Source organism: Oratosquilla oratoria, unplaced genomic scaffold, assembly GCF_046742065.1.
Source record: "Oratosquilla oratoria isolate Oo_2021 unplaced genomic scaffold, ASM4674206v1 SCAFFOLD50, whole genome shotgun sequence".
NCBI lineage: Eukaryota > Metazoa > Arthropoda > Malacostraca > Stomatopoda > Squillidae > Oratosquilla > Oratosquilla oratoria.
In genome coordinates this window covers 2,350,156-2,366,307 of record NW_027467714.1, presented here as the reverse complement: position 1 = coordinate 2,366,307, position 16,152 = coordinate 2,350,156, and the positions used below count along the sequence as shown (strand labels likewise).

The 16,152-nt window shown below is 36.3% G+C and overlaps 2 protein-coding genes across 12 annotated transcripts in view; one reads left to right on the top strand and one right to left on the bottom strand.

Moving 5' to 3' along the window:
- LOC143023561 (uncharacterized) overlaps window positions 1–16,152 on the top strand; it is a 220,511-nt gene that overhangs the window by 112,662 nt on the left and 91,697 nt on the right. The window lies entirely within an intron of this gene.
- LOC143023557 (uncharacterized) lies at window positions 1,280–4,758 on the bottom strand. The gene is made up of 4 exons (XM_076182124.1): window positions 4,071–4,758; window positions 2,289–2,402; window positions 1,965–2,078; window positions 1,280–1,588 (listed from the first exon to the last, which is right to left on the bottom strand). The coding sequence occupies exons 1-4, from the start codon at window positions 4,357–4,359 to the stop codon at window positions 1,317–1,319; spliced, it is 789 nt and encodes a 262-aa protein (XP_076038239.1). The 5' UTR covers window positions 4,360–4,758; the 3' UTR covers window positions 1,280–1,316.

The following is a 16,152-nucleotide window of genomic DNA, read 5'->3' as shown; positions in this document are numbered from 1 at the left end:
CTTTGGTGAATGAATCACTCATCATGGGTACATTATTTTCAGGTATTACGTTGTACTTGCTCCCCATCAATTTGCTATCTTTGCCAAGAAGATGGGCTCTTATTCTATATTTGAAAGCAAGAGGTGATGGATGATCATATGTAGAACCCATTTGCCTGATGTAGCCAAAGAAATGTTCCAGCCCATCTTGGTTTAGCCTGTATGTCAGTATGTATGTAAGACCATACTTTTCTTTGACCATTTCATATAAGTTCTGCAAAGACTGAGATGAGACAACTAGACCTCTCTGAAATTAATAAAGGTGATTTCTTCCAGTGATTTTGATACTCTTTGCAATGGTGATCATTTCCTCCAGTACACTGTCTTGATGAGCAAGTTGAATACCATAAGCATTCCTAGAGGGCTTCCTATCATAAAGAAGTCTAGAGTTCATGACATCAAACCATGCATCTACAATTGAAATAAATTTGCTTGTCTCTTTCCAGTCTTTACTTTTCAGAAGCCCTTTACCTCCGAAATACTGTATGGTCTTTGCTGTTGTCTCAGATAAAAGTTGTGTTGCAAGCTTGACGTTCATTCTTTTTACACCCTGTACAGTGATGTGCCTTTCAGATAATTTATGAGCTGGTTTCAAATCACTGATACTTTTAAATATTATTTCCTTGACACAATCACTGGTAACACAGCTTCCATTTGCCAATGTGAAACCAGAATCTAAAAAAAAATTTCTTATTAATTTGACAAGATGAGGTGTATCAGCAAAGACATGGACATTCCAATTAGGGGCAGCTGGATTACAAAAAGAGGATTTGTCCATACAAATACCTAAATCCTTCCATAACCTTATGTTTGTTGGACTAAGGTCACTGACCATTGCTAAAACAATGAAACCAGCCGCTTCTATATTCTGTATGATATCAAACAAAATTTCTTTGGTTAGACGGCAATCAAAATCATAATAGACAAGCTGCTTCCATTGTTTCACAAGGCCGCGAATCATGACACACATGGCTCTATTCTTAGGATCTATTAATGTATCTGTTTTCTTGTCAAATACCCACTCATATGCAACACTACATTCATCAAAGGACAAAACACATAGTCTGTCATCTTCACGCATGTCCTTAGCCTCATGCTCTAGTAAATGAAACACAGCCTTCAAAATCCCAGGTTCTGTGTTAAATTTTGATGCCCATCTATTTAGTGTTGTTACAGATGGTAAAGGCAACTGCCACACTTCTTTGAGATACTTATAGGCTTTTGGGCTTAAATTTCTTAATGCAATGGACTTACTAATATCATCATCACTCCAATGTCTAATACAAGTTCCATTTAACAGATGCTCTACTTGAGATGGTGAAAAAAAACTTACTAAAGTTATATTTAACCTTAGTATAAACATTTGTCACTTCTCCTCTGAGCACAATTCTTTCCTTACTCCATTCTTCCTTTTCTTTTAGCAATGCATCCCTCTCTTTCTTCACAGCCTCTAACTCTTGTTGCACAGCAATGATGTCACATAACTTTCCCAAGAGATCCTTGCCCCGAGATGACACTGGCTGGGCAGCAGCTGCGTTGTTGGGGTTGCCTGCAAATTAACAATCATTAGGGACCATATACAGTCTCTCTCTCTCTCTGTCATCTAGCTAGCTATGTCTAAATTTCATAGTATTTGTACTGTGACACGTATTTCATCTCTGTATTAGTAATCATATTGCATTGTCAGGATCATCTGTAAAAAATATATATATTGTTAACCCACTATCTGCCACGGTCATTCTTACTTAACCTTCCTGGCTCTCGCCACCTCTCTCTCTCTCTCTCTCTCTCTCTCTCTCTCTGTATTAGTAATCATATTGTATATCATAATTCATAACATATCATATTGTATATAATAAATACTAACATATAATGTATATTATAAATACTAACATGATGAGTTTACCAAATAACACAAGACATACCTTGAATTGGCATTGCTTGCAATGACTGCCTTGCTTCAGTTTCATGGAGAAGTTCCAGCCTGCCAGGTTCGTTCTCCTTGTTGTGGGACACAGCAGTTGCATTGTCAGGATCATCTGTAAAAAATATATTTCAACCCTCTTATCTGCCACAGTCAATCTTACTTAACCTTCCTGACTCTCCACATCTCTCTCTCTTTCTCTGTATTAGTAATCATATTGTATATCATAATTACTAACATATCATATTGTATATAATAAATACTAACATGTAATGTTTATCATAAATACTAACATGATGAGTTTACCAAATGATACAAGACATACCTTGAATTGGCATTGCTTGCAATGACTGCCTTGCTTCAGTTTCAGGGAAAAGTTCTAGCCTACTAGGTTCGTTCTCCTTGTTGTGGGACACAGCAGTTGCATTGTCAGGATCATCTGTAAAAAATATATATATTGTTAACCCTCTATCTGCCACGGTCATTCTTACTCAGTGCTTCCACAGCAAAAAATTTCGTTACCCTAGATAGTTGTGTCAATTACCCTAAGTTATAACTTTATTTAATATATATATATATATATGTGTGTGTATATATGTGTATATGTATGCATATATATATATATATATATATATATATATATATATATATATATATGTATTTACCTAGTTGTATTTTATGGGAAGGGGAGCTATGCTCGTGGGGTCCCGTCTTCATATCTCACTTTATCTAAACTATTTTTAAATTCATGTATTGTTTTTGCACACACCACTTTCTCATCTAACTTGTTCCAACTGTCTATTACTCTGTGAGGAAAGCTGTTCTTTTTCAAATCTCTTCTATAGCTGTCTTTTTGTTTTCTTTCCGTGTCCTCTTGTATTTCTGTCATCCCATTTTATCAGATTCTCTCTATCAGTAATTTCTATGCCTTTCATGATTCTGTAAATAGCTATCAAATCTCCTCTCTTCTTTGCTCTAGTGTCTGTAGTTCAAGTTTTTCTAGTCTCTCTTCATATGATAGTTTTGAGAGTGTTGGTGCCAATTTTGTAATTGCTCTTTGTATTCTTTCAAGTTTTTTTATACATTTTTTTGTACTTGGTGACCATATCGTTGCTGCATATTCCAATCTTGGTCTTATCAGGGTGATTAGAATTTTCTTCACCATTTCTTCATCCAGGTATGTAAATGCCACTTTGATTGTTCTTATTAAATTATAAGTTTCTCCAAAAATCTTATTTATATGTTTCTCAGGTGACATATTATTCATAACAATAACTCCCAGGTCCTTCTCATTTTCTACTAAAAATTCCTGGCGCTGCCGCTGGTTGAAAACCATGTTAAAAAGCCAAAGAGCTACTGGACAGAACATTATCATACCTGTCCATCATATATATTCGTTATTTTAAATATCAATGTCGAAGAAATAAAATATTCTAGATTGGTTTTGTTCTAAAGGAATGTGAATGTGTCTGATTGACCTAGATTCTCTATTTGTACCCCAAAATTTGCCCAATTACCCTAAAAGAAACATTACCCTAAACTCTACCCCAGCACAAGATCTAAATATATTTAGATCTTGCCCCAGCATAGGCTTGATTACCCTAAAATAGGGTAATTACCCTAAAAGTGGAAGCACTGTTCTTACTTAACTTTCCTGGCTCTGTAGATACGGTTTGCAAGGAGACACAGGGGAGAAATAAGGGAAAAATGCAAGGGTAGTTTTGTCCTTTTAAGCTATGAAAATAATTACTAGAGCCCAGCACAAAATTACAGCCAAAGATGTGGGCATTGAAGTAGTATATTTGACCAGCATTGTAAGGGTTGTCACACACACACACACAAACTAAGATTTATACTGTCCTCTCTCTCTCTCTCTCGTGCCAACATGATGATAATAATAACAATAGTGTTGAACTGCAATTTATTTGGCACTTATGAGAGCACCGAATATGACGAACTGCTATAACGGTCAATTTCCATGTTCGTGCTCTCGGTATTTCAAATCCCTCAAACCTCTCAACCCCCCCTCTCCCTCTCTCTCTCTCTGGTCTATATACAACCATTTGATTATCCATACACTAGGTAGTGGTAATTATTATCTTCTTACCTTCGAGTTTTGGTATCCTTCGTGTTGGAAGAGCATCATACTTCAAGACTTTGAGACGCTTAGGCACTGGTAGATCGAGAAGCTCGTATTTGAGTTGCCTTTTATAATCAGGGGATCCAAAATGAAGACTGCAGAGTCGTGCATTTTGAACATTAATAGTGTTCTTGTTTCCACACAGCTCAATCCATCTTTCACACACCTTCTTATTTGCAGGGAAACGATGAAAATGAACATTTGGCTTATTTTCTCTTTGGTTTGAGCCACAACCCTTTATGGCACAATTAGCCATATTGTCAAGACCTATATATACCGGTATATATATAGATTTAAATTGCCAGAATATAACCAATTGCGTGGAGCGGTGCGAGCGGAGGCTACAACCTATTTGATGAACGTTTCAGTTACAACTAACAGCGATGGTACGAACGAACCCCACTATGCGCAGCCAGTAGATGTCACGGACACCCTGCGCCAACACCTTCGAAATTCGGTCGGAAGTGGTCAGACCTGTTTACTTAGATCTTGCGTTGTTCCATCCACAACAGTATATGTGCGTGAGGTAGTCCACGTTTTTGCCACTCTATACTGTATAGGTGTGCTCTGACCCATCCAAAAATATGTTTGTGTTTCAAGTCCTCCATGAGACTATCAACTTTCAATTTGAATACTCTGCTCACCAAATCGGGGGCGTTCATTCGTCTGTGCATCGAACGGACCTGTTTTGTCCATTGCTTCACGCAGTTCAATCCAATTTGGATTCATCGTGAAGGTTATAAAGTAATCTGGTGAACCGAGATAGGTTACATATGCAAGAGCATCCTGTTGCCACCCCTTCATGTATCTGGGCCCACCAATGAAGGTGGATGGCAACACAACTCTCTGCCCGGTTGCATTTTTCTCTGCAACACTCAATATGTCCGCTCTTTCTTTACGGATTTGTTTCTGATTGAATTCCAAATATGATAGTTTACTCGATTCTACCTTCACGTAGTTATCTACTGTAAATTGTTTAAATAACCGTCGTCCTTTCGTTAAGTACCGGGTAGTTGAAAATATTTTCTCTTTCCATGTATAGCGATGACACACAACTTCTCTGAGCATACCTGCTAGAGACATATTGTTATCCACCAAGTAATTATACAACTGAGTTATTATAGTTTCGTTTTGTGAAACTTCTTTTAACTCTCTCGCTCGACGCTTATCAGTCTGCTTATTCGACCTATAGCTTTTTTCAGCTCTGAGAGAAACTACACAATCGCGCATACTCTGGGTACGCAACTTGATTTGCTGTTCCTTGTCGTGGTAGAAGTAGAGATCCAAAAATGAATTATCTGATTTCCAGAATGGATTTTTTTTCCCGGCAAATAATTCTGGTTTCAGATAACCAATTCTGTGGTACACCTTTCCTTGGATCTTATAACATACTGAAATGTCTCGCTTGTTTTGAAGCGTACCCGTGGTTTTAAAAGATGTAAAGGAGAATAACGCATTAAAACCGACTAAATTTTGTAGAAAACGTTTCGAAGAAGAAGACGTGCTGTCATATAACGCTTTAAGATCTCCTTTAAGTTTCGACAGTAAAAATACTGGTGTTTGACCGGCATTGCAACAGATAGTTCTACGTTCGTTTTTCCACAGCAATGCTTGACAAAGTTCACACCTAAATGCCCCAATTTCACCAATCGAATGAGACGGAACTCCTTGTTTATCAGTCTCTCGCATATACCCTATGTATGTCGTAGACAACTCTTCTAATGATTCCACAAATATTTGCTTTTTTATATTGAGGCAAATACGCTGTTCGCGCAAGCTATCTAAGTAAGCAATTTCCTCCGGAGAAAAATTCTTTTTAAAGATGTTTCCTCTGTATTTTCTTTTTCCCTCCATTATTAATTTTTTTCTGGTTTTCTCTTTCTCGTATCCATTCAGCTTGCGCCTGTTTCTGCGCACGCATAGTTTCTCTCTTTGGCGTTCTTGCTCTTCTTCGATACGTTTCTTTTGCAGTAAATCCTTTGCTTCTTCTATTATGTTGAAATTTTCTTTGATTTCTGCCACTACATCAGTATCCACAGCTTTCTGCGAATGTTGGTATTTAGTCTTTTTAATCGCGTACTTTTTGGCTCGGTTTATTCGCCGCATAGCATTATGAGTTCTTTCCAAATACAGGTAAACGTCGACTTACGATGGCCGCGACTTACGATTGTTCGACTTTACGATGACGACGACGACGATATGATAATTAATTTAACCCCTTCCATACGGTGCCGCACACGTAGGCGTCTTGATTATATTTATTGTAGTCGCCCCTGTGTTTTTACATTCTCTCAAATGATTCATTCTCTGTGGTTTTCAAAATTCGCGGGTGAAATAGAGAACGATCGATATAAGTGGTGACTATATTTTATGATGCGAGTATTATTACGTCACGTCGTACGGCTGGCATTGGCTGCTGCCCGCGAGATTTAAGTCCCGTACTGAAAATACATATTATAGTGTTTGAATATGGTAAAAAGGATAAAATTAATTAAATAAACTACTGTACATGTTTAATAGGCTATATTCAGTATCTCTGGTGGTTAATATACAGGTAGGCTAGGTACAGTGACCACGGAACAGAGTGGGGATCGACTTACGATGAGATCGTCTTACGATGGCTCTATCGAAACCTAATGCCATCGTAAGTCGACGTTTACCTGTAATACCTTTGGTAATCCCCATGATCCGATTTTCCCCCATGTTTTGTAAAATTCTTATAACCCGCAAAGTAATGTTTTTCGAACTCACACGTACTCTCTCGCAAAATTTCTCCATCAAACAACTCGAGTTTTTCAAAAGTTTCGTCACTGTACTTGTAATCCTTGTCCTCTTTCAATCTCCTGTTGAATAACAGCAACTTCCGGTGAAACACCTTTATAGATTCCTTTACCGAATACGCTTTAGTGTTACTATACAAACTTGGAAATCCCGAGGCGTGTTCCCTTCGCAGTTCGCCCATCAACTGTTTATTCCTGGCTTGAGATGCTTTCGTCATTTTTTTCTTTTCCGCCACCCATTTCCAAAAGTGACGGTTCCTTTGCAATTTTAACTGTGAAGATTCCGGCATTTTCTTCCGAGAACAAACAATAGCACAAAGACACTCGGGTGAAACCCTAAATATACCCTTACACCTGCCAAGCGATGATGTAACCAATTTACCACCGGCCCGCCCCATCTCGGGAAATGACAGATTTTATTTTTATTAAGTATAAGATTCTCTGCTGTCGTTTGTGACCTGAATTTAATCTTAATTTGTGTGGTCTTATCTGTACTATATTTTCCGAGTCTATACATCTCTTCAATTTGTTTCATGATTTCAGGTTCATCTTCCTCAACTAATTCTAGTAAACTGTTTACTTTTTCTTATTCCTCATTGATTCTTGTGGTTCTATTTAGATTATACTTCTCTTCCATTCCTAATATAATTATACATTTCTTTTTATCTGCTAAGTCTCTTACTATATTCTCCTTCTGTCTCATCACTTTAATAACCGAGTCTTCAGTTTGTTCTTTCATTTGCTGTTTTATTATGTCAGTAAATGCAATTTTACTGTTCTCTTGTATTTTTTTCCAACCTTGTGCTTCTTTTGCTATGGACTCTTTATTCTCTTTATTATTCCTCTTTAATTCCGCATTCTCATTTTTTACTTCTTTTAACTGTCTTTTTAATTCTTCTATTTCTTTAGTTAGGTCTTTGTTCACCTTCACTAGTTCTTCCAGTTTTTCAACTCTCTGCGCAATCTTTGATATTTTACCGAACGTACTCTCCCAATGTTTGGTCATTTTCTGAAGTTTTTCCTCTAGTCTTGCTAATCGGGGAAGGTTGGTATCCCCCCCCCCATTAAATCCCTGGAAATTATTATCTTCACCTTCTATTGTCCTGCTCTTATCTATATTTCTAATCTTTACATTTTTGCTAATCCCTTCTTCCTCAAAATCATCATTCATCCTTCGTTTATTTACAAGTCGCCTGGTCTCCTGGACCAAGCCCTCCCCTTCCTCATTTCCTTCCATTTCCCTCAGTAATCCCTCCCCTTCTCCTTTTTTCTCACCTTCCCACTACACCATGAGCTTTCCCATTCCCTATAAATACAACACAGGTACTTCCTTGTCATTGTGATCCTTGAAATCCTTGGATAACTCCAGAGTCCGAACTTCACTGTCACCTCAACCGACAGGTATTTACCTAGTTGTATTTTACGGGAAGAGGAGCTATGCTCGTGGTGTCCATCTTCATATCTCATTTTATCTAAACTATTTTTAAATTCATGTATTGTTTTTGCACACACCACTTTCTCATCTAACTTGTTCCAAATGTCTATTTCTCTTGAGGAAAGCTGTTCTTTTTCAGATCTCTTCTATAGCTGTCTTTCTTGATTTTCTTTCCGTGTCCTCTTGTATTTCTATCGTCCCATTTTATTAGATCCTCTCTATCAATAATTTCTATGCCTTTCATGATTCTGTAAATAGTTATCAAATCTCCTCTCTTCTTTGCTCTAGTGTCTTTTGCTCAAGTTTTGCTAGTCTCTCTTCATATGATAGTTTTGAGAGTGTTGGTGCCAATTTTGTAATTGCTCTTTGTATTCTTTCAAGTTTTGTTATACATTTTTTTGTACTTGGTGACCACATCATTGCTGCATATTCCAATCTTGGTCTTGTAAAAGTGATTAGTATTTTCTTAACCATTTCTTCATCCAAGTATGTAAATGCCACTTTGATTGTTCTTATTAAATTATAAGTTTCTCCAAAAATCTTGTTTATATGTTTCTTAGGTGACATATTATTCATAATAATGACTCCCAGGTCCTTCTCATTTTCAACTTTTCTTATTCTTCTTCTCCCAATTTATATGATCCTGTTATTCTGTTTTTGCTTTTTCCAAATTCCATTATACTACACTTTTTAGTATTGAACTCCATCTCCCACTTCCTACTCCATTCCCAGACTTTATTTAGATCACTCTGTAGTGACTCACAATCTTCTTCCGTGTTCACTTTTTTTAACAGTCTTGCATCATCTGCAAAGAAGCTCATATAACTTTCAATTTTTCATCCATATCATTAATATATATAGCAAACATTATTGGGACCAGAACTGTTCCTTGTGGAACACCACTTATTACTTCATCCTAATTTGAGTGTTTGTCTCTTATCACTACTCTCATTTTTCTTTCTTGCAAAAAGTCTTCCATCCATTTAAGCAGTTTGCCCTGTATTCCTCCTTCGGTTTCTAATTTCTTAAGCAACTTCTTATGTGGTACTTTGTCAAAAGCTTTTTTTAGGTCTAGAAATGCACAATCAGCCCATCCATCTCTTTCTTGTATTATATCTATTAGCCTTGAATAGAAACATATTAAATTGGTGATGCATGATCGTCCTTGTCTGAATCCAAATTGTCTTGGATTAAGCACGCTGTTTTTTTCTAAATACTTTACCCATCTACTTTTGACAATTCTTTCATAAATTTATGCTATTGTACTTGTTAGAGAGACTGGTCTATAGAAGGTAGGGTCTTCTTTATTTCCCCCTTTATATATAGATACTATATTTGCTTTTTTCCAATCTTCTAGAACTTTTCCTTCTCTCAAGGAACTGTTTATTATGTTATGTATTTTCTGTGCCAGTTCATTCCTGCATTCTTTCAAAATCCAGTTTGCTATTTCATCTGGTCCATGCAATTTTCTGACATCAAGATTACTCAAGTGTTTCATTATTTCATTCTTTGTTACTTCTATTTCTTTCATAGGGGGGACTTTCTCTTTCCATTCGATCTCTTCAGGTTGTATGTTCTCCCTTGTAAACACTGATTTAAAATGCTTGTTCATAATTTCTGCCATTTCTATTTCCTCTGTGTATCCAACTCCTTGTCTTAATTTCTCCAAATCTTGTTTGTTAATCAGTTTGTTGCTTACAAATCTGTAAAATAATTTTGGTTGATCTTTACATTTTTCCATGACATCTTTTTCATAGTTTCTCTTTTCCTCTCTGCACGCTTGTACATAGTCATTTCTATAACAAGTATATATTTTCCATTTTTCAGGTCTTTTGCCTTCCATTTGGTCCATGCTTTATCTCTTTTGTCTTTTAACTCCCTACAACTTTTGTTGTATTAGCACTTTACATATTCTTTTTCTTGTTTTTGTCTTGGGACATACTTTTCCACTCCTTTTTTTTATTAATATTTTGTCAAAATATTCCATTTCTCTTCCACTGTTGTTTCTTCTTTGTATATTCTTTCCCAGTTTTCTTTTTGAAAGAATTCTCTTATTTGATCAAATTTTGTTTTTTCATACATCATTCTTCCTTTTCTATATTGTTCATTTCTTTTCATGTATTTTTCCTCATTTAGTTCCAGTTCAATCAATATGTGGTCACTTTTACTTATTGGTGTTTTATATTCAATCTTTTCCACTATTCTAGGTTCAGATGTGATTATTAGGTCAAGTCTTGATGGTTCTTCTTCATTTCTATACCTAGTATTCTCCTGTATCCATTGTGTCATTGGCTCGGGTTCAGAATAGCGACTGTAATAACAGCGACTGTCAATAGAGCGACTTCACAACAGCGACTCTTTTAAAACAGCGACTATCACAACAGCGACCACATGATAGCGATTGTCATAACAGCGACATCATCGCATCAACTGCATGAAACTGCTCAGTAATAAAAAATTGAAACCTAGAGGGAATCGAAATCAACATTTTATTTGGACTAGCTATAGAAGTCACATGATTAAAAAAAAAAAAAAAAAAAAGGCTAGTCAAGCCAAACAACAGAAAGTCATATAGTCAGCCGGAGGGACCACAGAGGAAGGTCTCGAGCAAGGGAGGGGTGGGGTGGGTAAGGGTAGGGGAAGAACACCAACCCACGGAGGGAGGAAGGATTGGACTTGCTCCAACTTGCGTCCTTTTTGTCCTGCTGTTTTGTCAGATCCTTGATGGTCCTTAGAATGTCCCACTACTTGAATATTACTCGGCTCAAGTGTCCGGGTGAGGAGGGAGGTGACGTTGCTGGTTGGTAGGATTAGTCTTCTTGTTGGTTCCTTTTGTTGTTGCTGACCTTCCATTATTTTAATAGTAATATTCAAGTAGTGGGACATTCTGTGAGCACCAATGTCAGTGTTCTTGATAAAGCTCTAACGAGCAAAACGTTGTACTACCAATATAGGCTTCGACTTCACATGGTGTTGTTCTTCACATTCTTGTCGGCTTTAGCCATTTGTATTCAAGTCTTAACAACCCAAACATTACTATGACCGACGACCGAGCGACCGACTAGTAAATTCACTTCAGTGAACTTATCTCACAAAGTGAACATAAACATGTAAACATGAACAAATAAACATGAGAGATAGAAACATAAGTCTGCGACCTTTTGGGCATAATTCATTCTGAACCTATCTCACAAAGTAAACACAATTGAACACGTAAATACAATCACGAAAACACAAGCAATTGAAACATAAGTCTGCGACCATTCTGACCGGTTGATAGTAAAGTTGCTATTGTTACAGTCGCTGTTATAATGCGGTCGCCATTATGACAGTCACTGTTTTGAAAGTCGCTCACCTGATTACGTCGCCCTTATGAAGCCGCTATTATGACTGTCGCTGTTTTGACAGTCGCTATCCGGCCTGGATCCCGTGTCATCATATGGTCAATAATCATCTCGAGTAGAACATTTCCCCATGAGCTGTCTCCACACTTTACTGTCATCTCTTCCCAGCAGACTTCTTTGCAATTAAAGTCGCCCATCATAACTATTCATCCTCCATCTTCCATTATCTTATTTAATGTTATCCTTATGTCTTCTAACATAATTTTATGTTCACTCTCTTCCCACGAGGCTGTTTTTGGAGGCACATAATTTATCACAAACTTTCTGCTCTTCTTATCTCTCTCTTCCACTTCCATCATAATCATCTCTACTGTATTCTTTCCATATGTGACACACCTCATGTTTATATCCTTCTTAGTCAGGAACATAACTCCACCCCCTTGTTTTGTCTCTCTGTTTCTAATCCAATAATTATATGCCTCATGTCCTACACTGTTGGGTGGTAGTGGACCTTTTAATTTTGTTTCTACAATTCCCATTAGGTCTGGTTCTTTTTCCTTCAGATAATAATATGATCATTCAGCTCATTCAATCCTGTTATTAATCCATCTATATTTGTGTAAGACACTCTTAGTTTTCTGCCACTTCCATTGTATTCTCTGTTTCCCTTTTGTTTTTGTCTAGTATGTCGTATTTCCTTACTTTCATATTCACTACTCTCCAATAGAATTTCTCTTTTTCTGACTCTGTTTGCTTCTCGTTTTTTCCCTTAGCTTCATGTCTTTTCATTTTTTCCTCCTCTCTTTCCTCTTTATTCATTTCTCTATTTACCCATACCTTTTTATATTGTTCACTTGTTGCTAGTTTCCCTGTTTTCGCTAAGATATTCTCTGCTGTCGTTTGTGACCTGAATTTAATCTTAATTGGTCTGGTCTTATCTGTACTATATTTTCTGAGACTATACATCTCTTCAATTTGTTTCATGATTTCAGGTTCATCTTCCTGAACTAATTCTAGTAAACTGCTTACTTTTTCTTTTTCCTCATTGATTCTTGTGGTTCTATTTAGGTTATGTTTCTCTTCCATTCCTAATATAATTATACATTTCTTTTTATCTGCTAAGTCCCTTACTATATTCTCCTTCTGTCTCATCACTTTAATAACTGAGTCTTCAGTTTGTTCTTTCATTTGCTGTTTGATTATCTCAGTAAATGCAACTTTACTGTTTTCTTGGATTTTTTTTCCAACCCTGTGCTTCTTTTGCTCTGGCCTCTTTGTTGTCTTTATTATCCCTCTTTAATTCTTCATTCTCCTCTTTTACTTCTTTTAACTGTCTTTTTAATTCTATTTCTTTAGTTAAGTTTTTGTTCACCTTCTCTAGTTCTTCCAATTTTTCAACTCTGCGCAATCTTTGCTATGTTACCGAACGTATTCTCCCAATGTTCGGTCATTTGTTCAAGTTTTTCCTCTAGTCTTGCTAATGGGGGGAGGTTGGTATCCCCCCCCCCCTCATTAAATCCTTGGAAGTTATTATCCTCACCTTCCATTGTGCTGCTCTTATCTATATTTCTAATCTTTACATTTTTGTTAATCCCTTCACCATATTCATCGGTCCTTCGTTTGTTTACAAGATGCCTGGCTTCCTGGACCAAGTCCTCCCCTTCCTCATTTCCTTCCATTTCCCTCAGTTATCCCTCCCCTTCTCCTTTTTCCTTGCTTTCCCACTACACCACAAGCTTTACCCTTCCCTGTAAATACAATAAGGTACTTTGCATTGAAATCCATGAAAATTTCACTTTTTCTTCAGAACTCCAATCTTCGCCGTCCATCCGACAAAAGTGTATTTACCTAGTTGTATGTATACAGGAAAGGAGCAATGCTCATTGGGTCCTGTCTCCTATTCTTTAATTTTGTAACGTGTTTACAATCAAATTCATGTACAGTTCCAACTCTATATCTTTGATTTCCAATTATCATATTTAGATTTGAACTCATGTATTGTGTATTTACCTAGTTGTATTTACCTAGTTGTATTTTACGGGAAGGGGAGCTATGCTCGTGGGGTCCCGTCTTCATATCTCATTTTATCTAAACTATTTTTAAATTCATGTATTGTTTTTGCACACACCACTTTCTCATCTAACTTGTTCCAACTGTTTATTACTCTGTGAGGAAAGCTGTTCTTTTTCAAGTCTCTTCTATAGCTGTCTTTTTTTATTTTCTTTCCGTGTCCTCTTGTATTTCTGTCATCCCATTTTATCAGATTCTCTCTATCAGTAATTTCTATGCCTTTCATGATTCTGTAAATAGCTATCAAATCTCCTCTCTCTCTTCTTTGCTCTAGTGTCTGTAGTTCAAGCTTTTCTAGTCTCTCTTCATATGATAGTTTTGAGAGTGTTGGTGCCAGTTTTGTAATTGCTCTTTGTATTCTTTCAAGTTTTCTTATACATTTTTTTGTACTTGGTGACCATATCGTTGCTGCATATTCCAATCTTGGTCTTATCAGGGTGATTAGGATTTTCTTCACCATTTCTTCATCCAGGTATGTAAATGCAACTTTGATTGTTCTTATTAAATTATAAGTTTCTCCAAAAATCTTATTTATATGTTTCTCAGGTGACATATTATTCATAACAATGACTCCCAGGTCCTTCTCATTTTCTACTTTTTTTATTCCTTCTTCTCCCAATTTATATGCTCCTGTTATTCTCTTTTTGCTTTTTCCAAATTCCATTATACTACACTTTTTAGTATTGAACTCCATCTCCCACTTCCTACTCCATTCCTGTACTATATTTAGATCTCTGTAGTGATTCACAATCTTCTTCAGTTTTCACTCTTTTCAGTAGTTTTGCATCATCTGCAAAGAAGCTAATATAGCTTTCAATTCCTTCATCCATATCATTAATATATATAGCAAACATTATTGGGGCCAGAACTGTTCCTTGCGGAACACCGCTTATTACTTCATCCCATTTTGAGTGCTGGTTTCTTATCACTACTCTCATGTTTCTTTCTTGCAAAAAGCCTTCCATCCAATTTAGTAGTTTTCCCTGTAGTCCTCCTTCAGTTTCTAATTTCTTAAGCAACTTCTTATGTGGTACTTTGTCAAAAGCTTTCTTTAGGTCTAGAAATGCACAGTCCGCCCATCCATCTCTTTCTTGTATTATATCTATTAGCCTTGAATAGAAACATATTAAATTGGTGACGCATGATCGTCCTTGTCTGAATCCAAATTGCCTTGGATTTAACACTGTTTTTTTCTAAATACTTTACCCATCTACTTTTGATAATTCTTTCACAAATTTTTGCTATTGTACTTGTTAGAGAGACTGGTCTATAGTTTGTAGGTTCTTTATTTCCTCCTTTATATATAGGTACTATATTTGCTTTTTTCCAATCTTCTGGAACTTTTCCTTCTTTCAAGGAACTGTTTAGTATGCTATGTATTTTGTCTGCCAGTTCATTCCTGCATTCTTTCAGAATCCAGTTTGCTATATCATCTGGTCCATGTGATTTTCTGACATCAAGATTACTCAAGTGTGTCAATATTTCATTCTTTGTTACTTCTATTTCTTCCATAGGGGGGACTTTCTCTTTCCATTCAATCTCTTCAGGTTGTATGTTCTCCCTTGTAAACACTGATTTAAAATGTTTGTTCATAATTTCCGCCATTTCTACTTCCTCAGTGTATTCAACTCCCTCTTGTCTTAATTTCTACAAGTCTTGTTTATTTTTCAGTTTATTGTTTACAAATCTGTAGAATAGTTTTGGTTGATGTTTACACTTTTCTATGATATCTTTTTCATATTTTCTCTTTTCCTCTCTGCACGTTTGTACATATTCATTTCTATAACCGGTATATATTTTCCATTTTTCAGGTCTTTTGTCTTTTTTCCATTTTTCAGGTCTTTTGTCTTTTTTCCATCTGGTCCAGGCTTTGTCTCTTTTGTCTTTTAACTCCCTACAACTTTTGTTGTACCAGCATTTTACATATTCTTTTTCTTGTTTTTGTCTTGGGACATACTTTTCCACTCCTTTTTTGTAAATTTTTGTCAAAATATTCCATTTCTCTTCCACTGTTGTTTCTTCTTTGTATATTTCTTCCCAGTTTTCTTGTTGAAAGAATTCTCTTATTCTATCAAAGTTTGTTTTTTCATACATCATTCTTCCTTTTCTATATTGCTCATTTCTTTTCATATATTTTTCTTCATTTATTAAGTTCCAGTTCAATCAATATGTGGTCACTTTTACTTATTGGTGTTTTATATTCAATCTTGTCCACTATTCTAGGTTCAGATGTAATTATTAAGTCTAGTCTTGATGGTTCTTCATTTCTATACCTGGTGTTCTCCTGTATCCATTGTGTCATTGTATGGTCAGTAATCATCTCAAGTAGAGCGTTTCCCCATGAGCCGTCTCCACCCTTTACTGTCATTTTTGTCAGGGTTTGTGTCCCCCCCACCCTCTTTAAATCCCTGGAAAATATT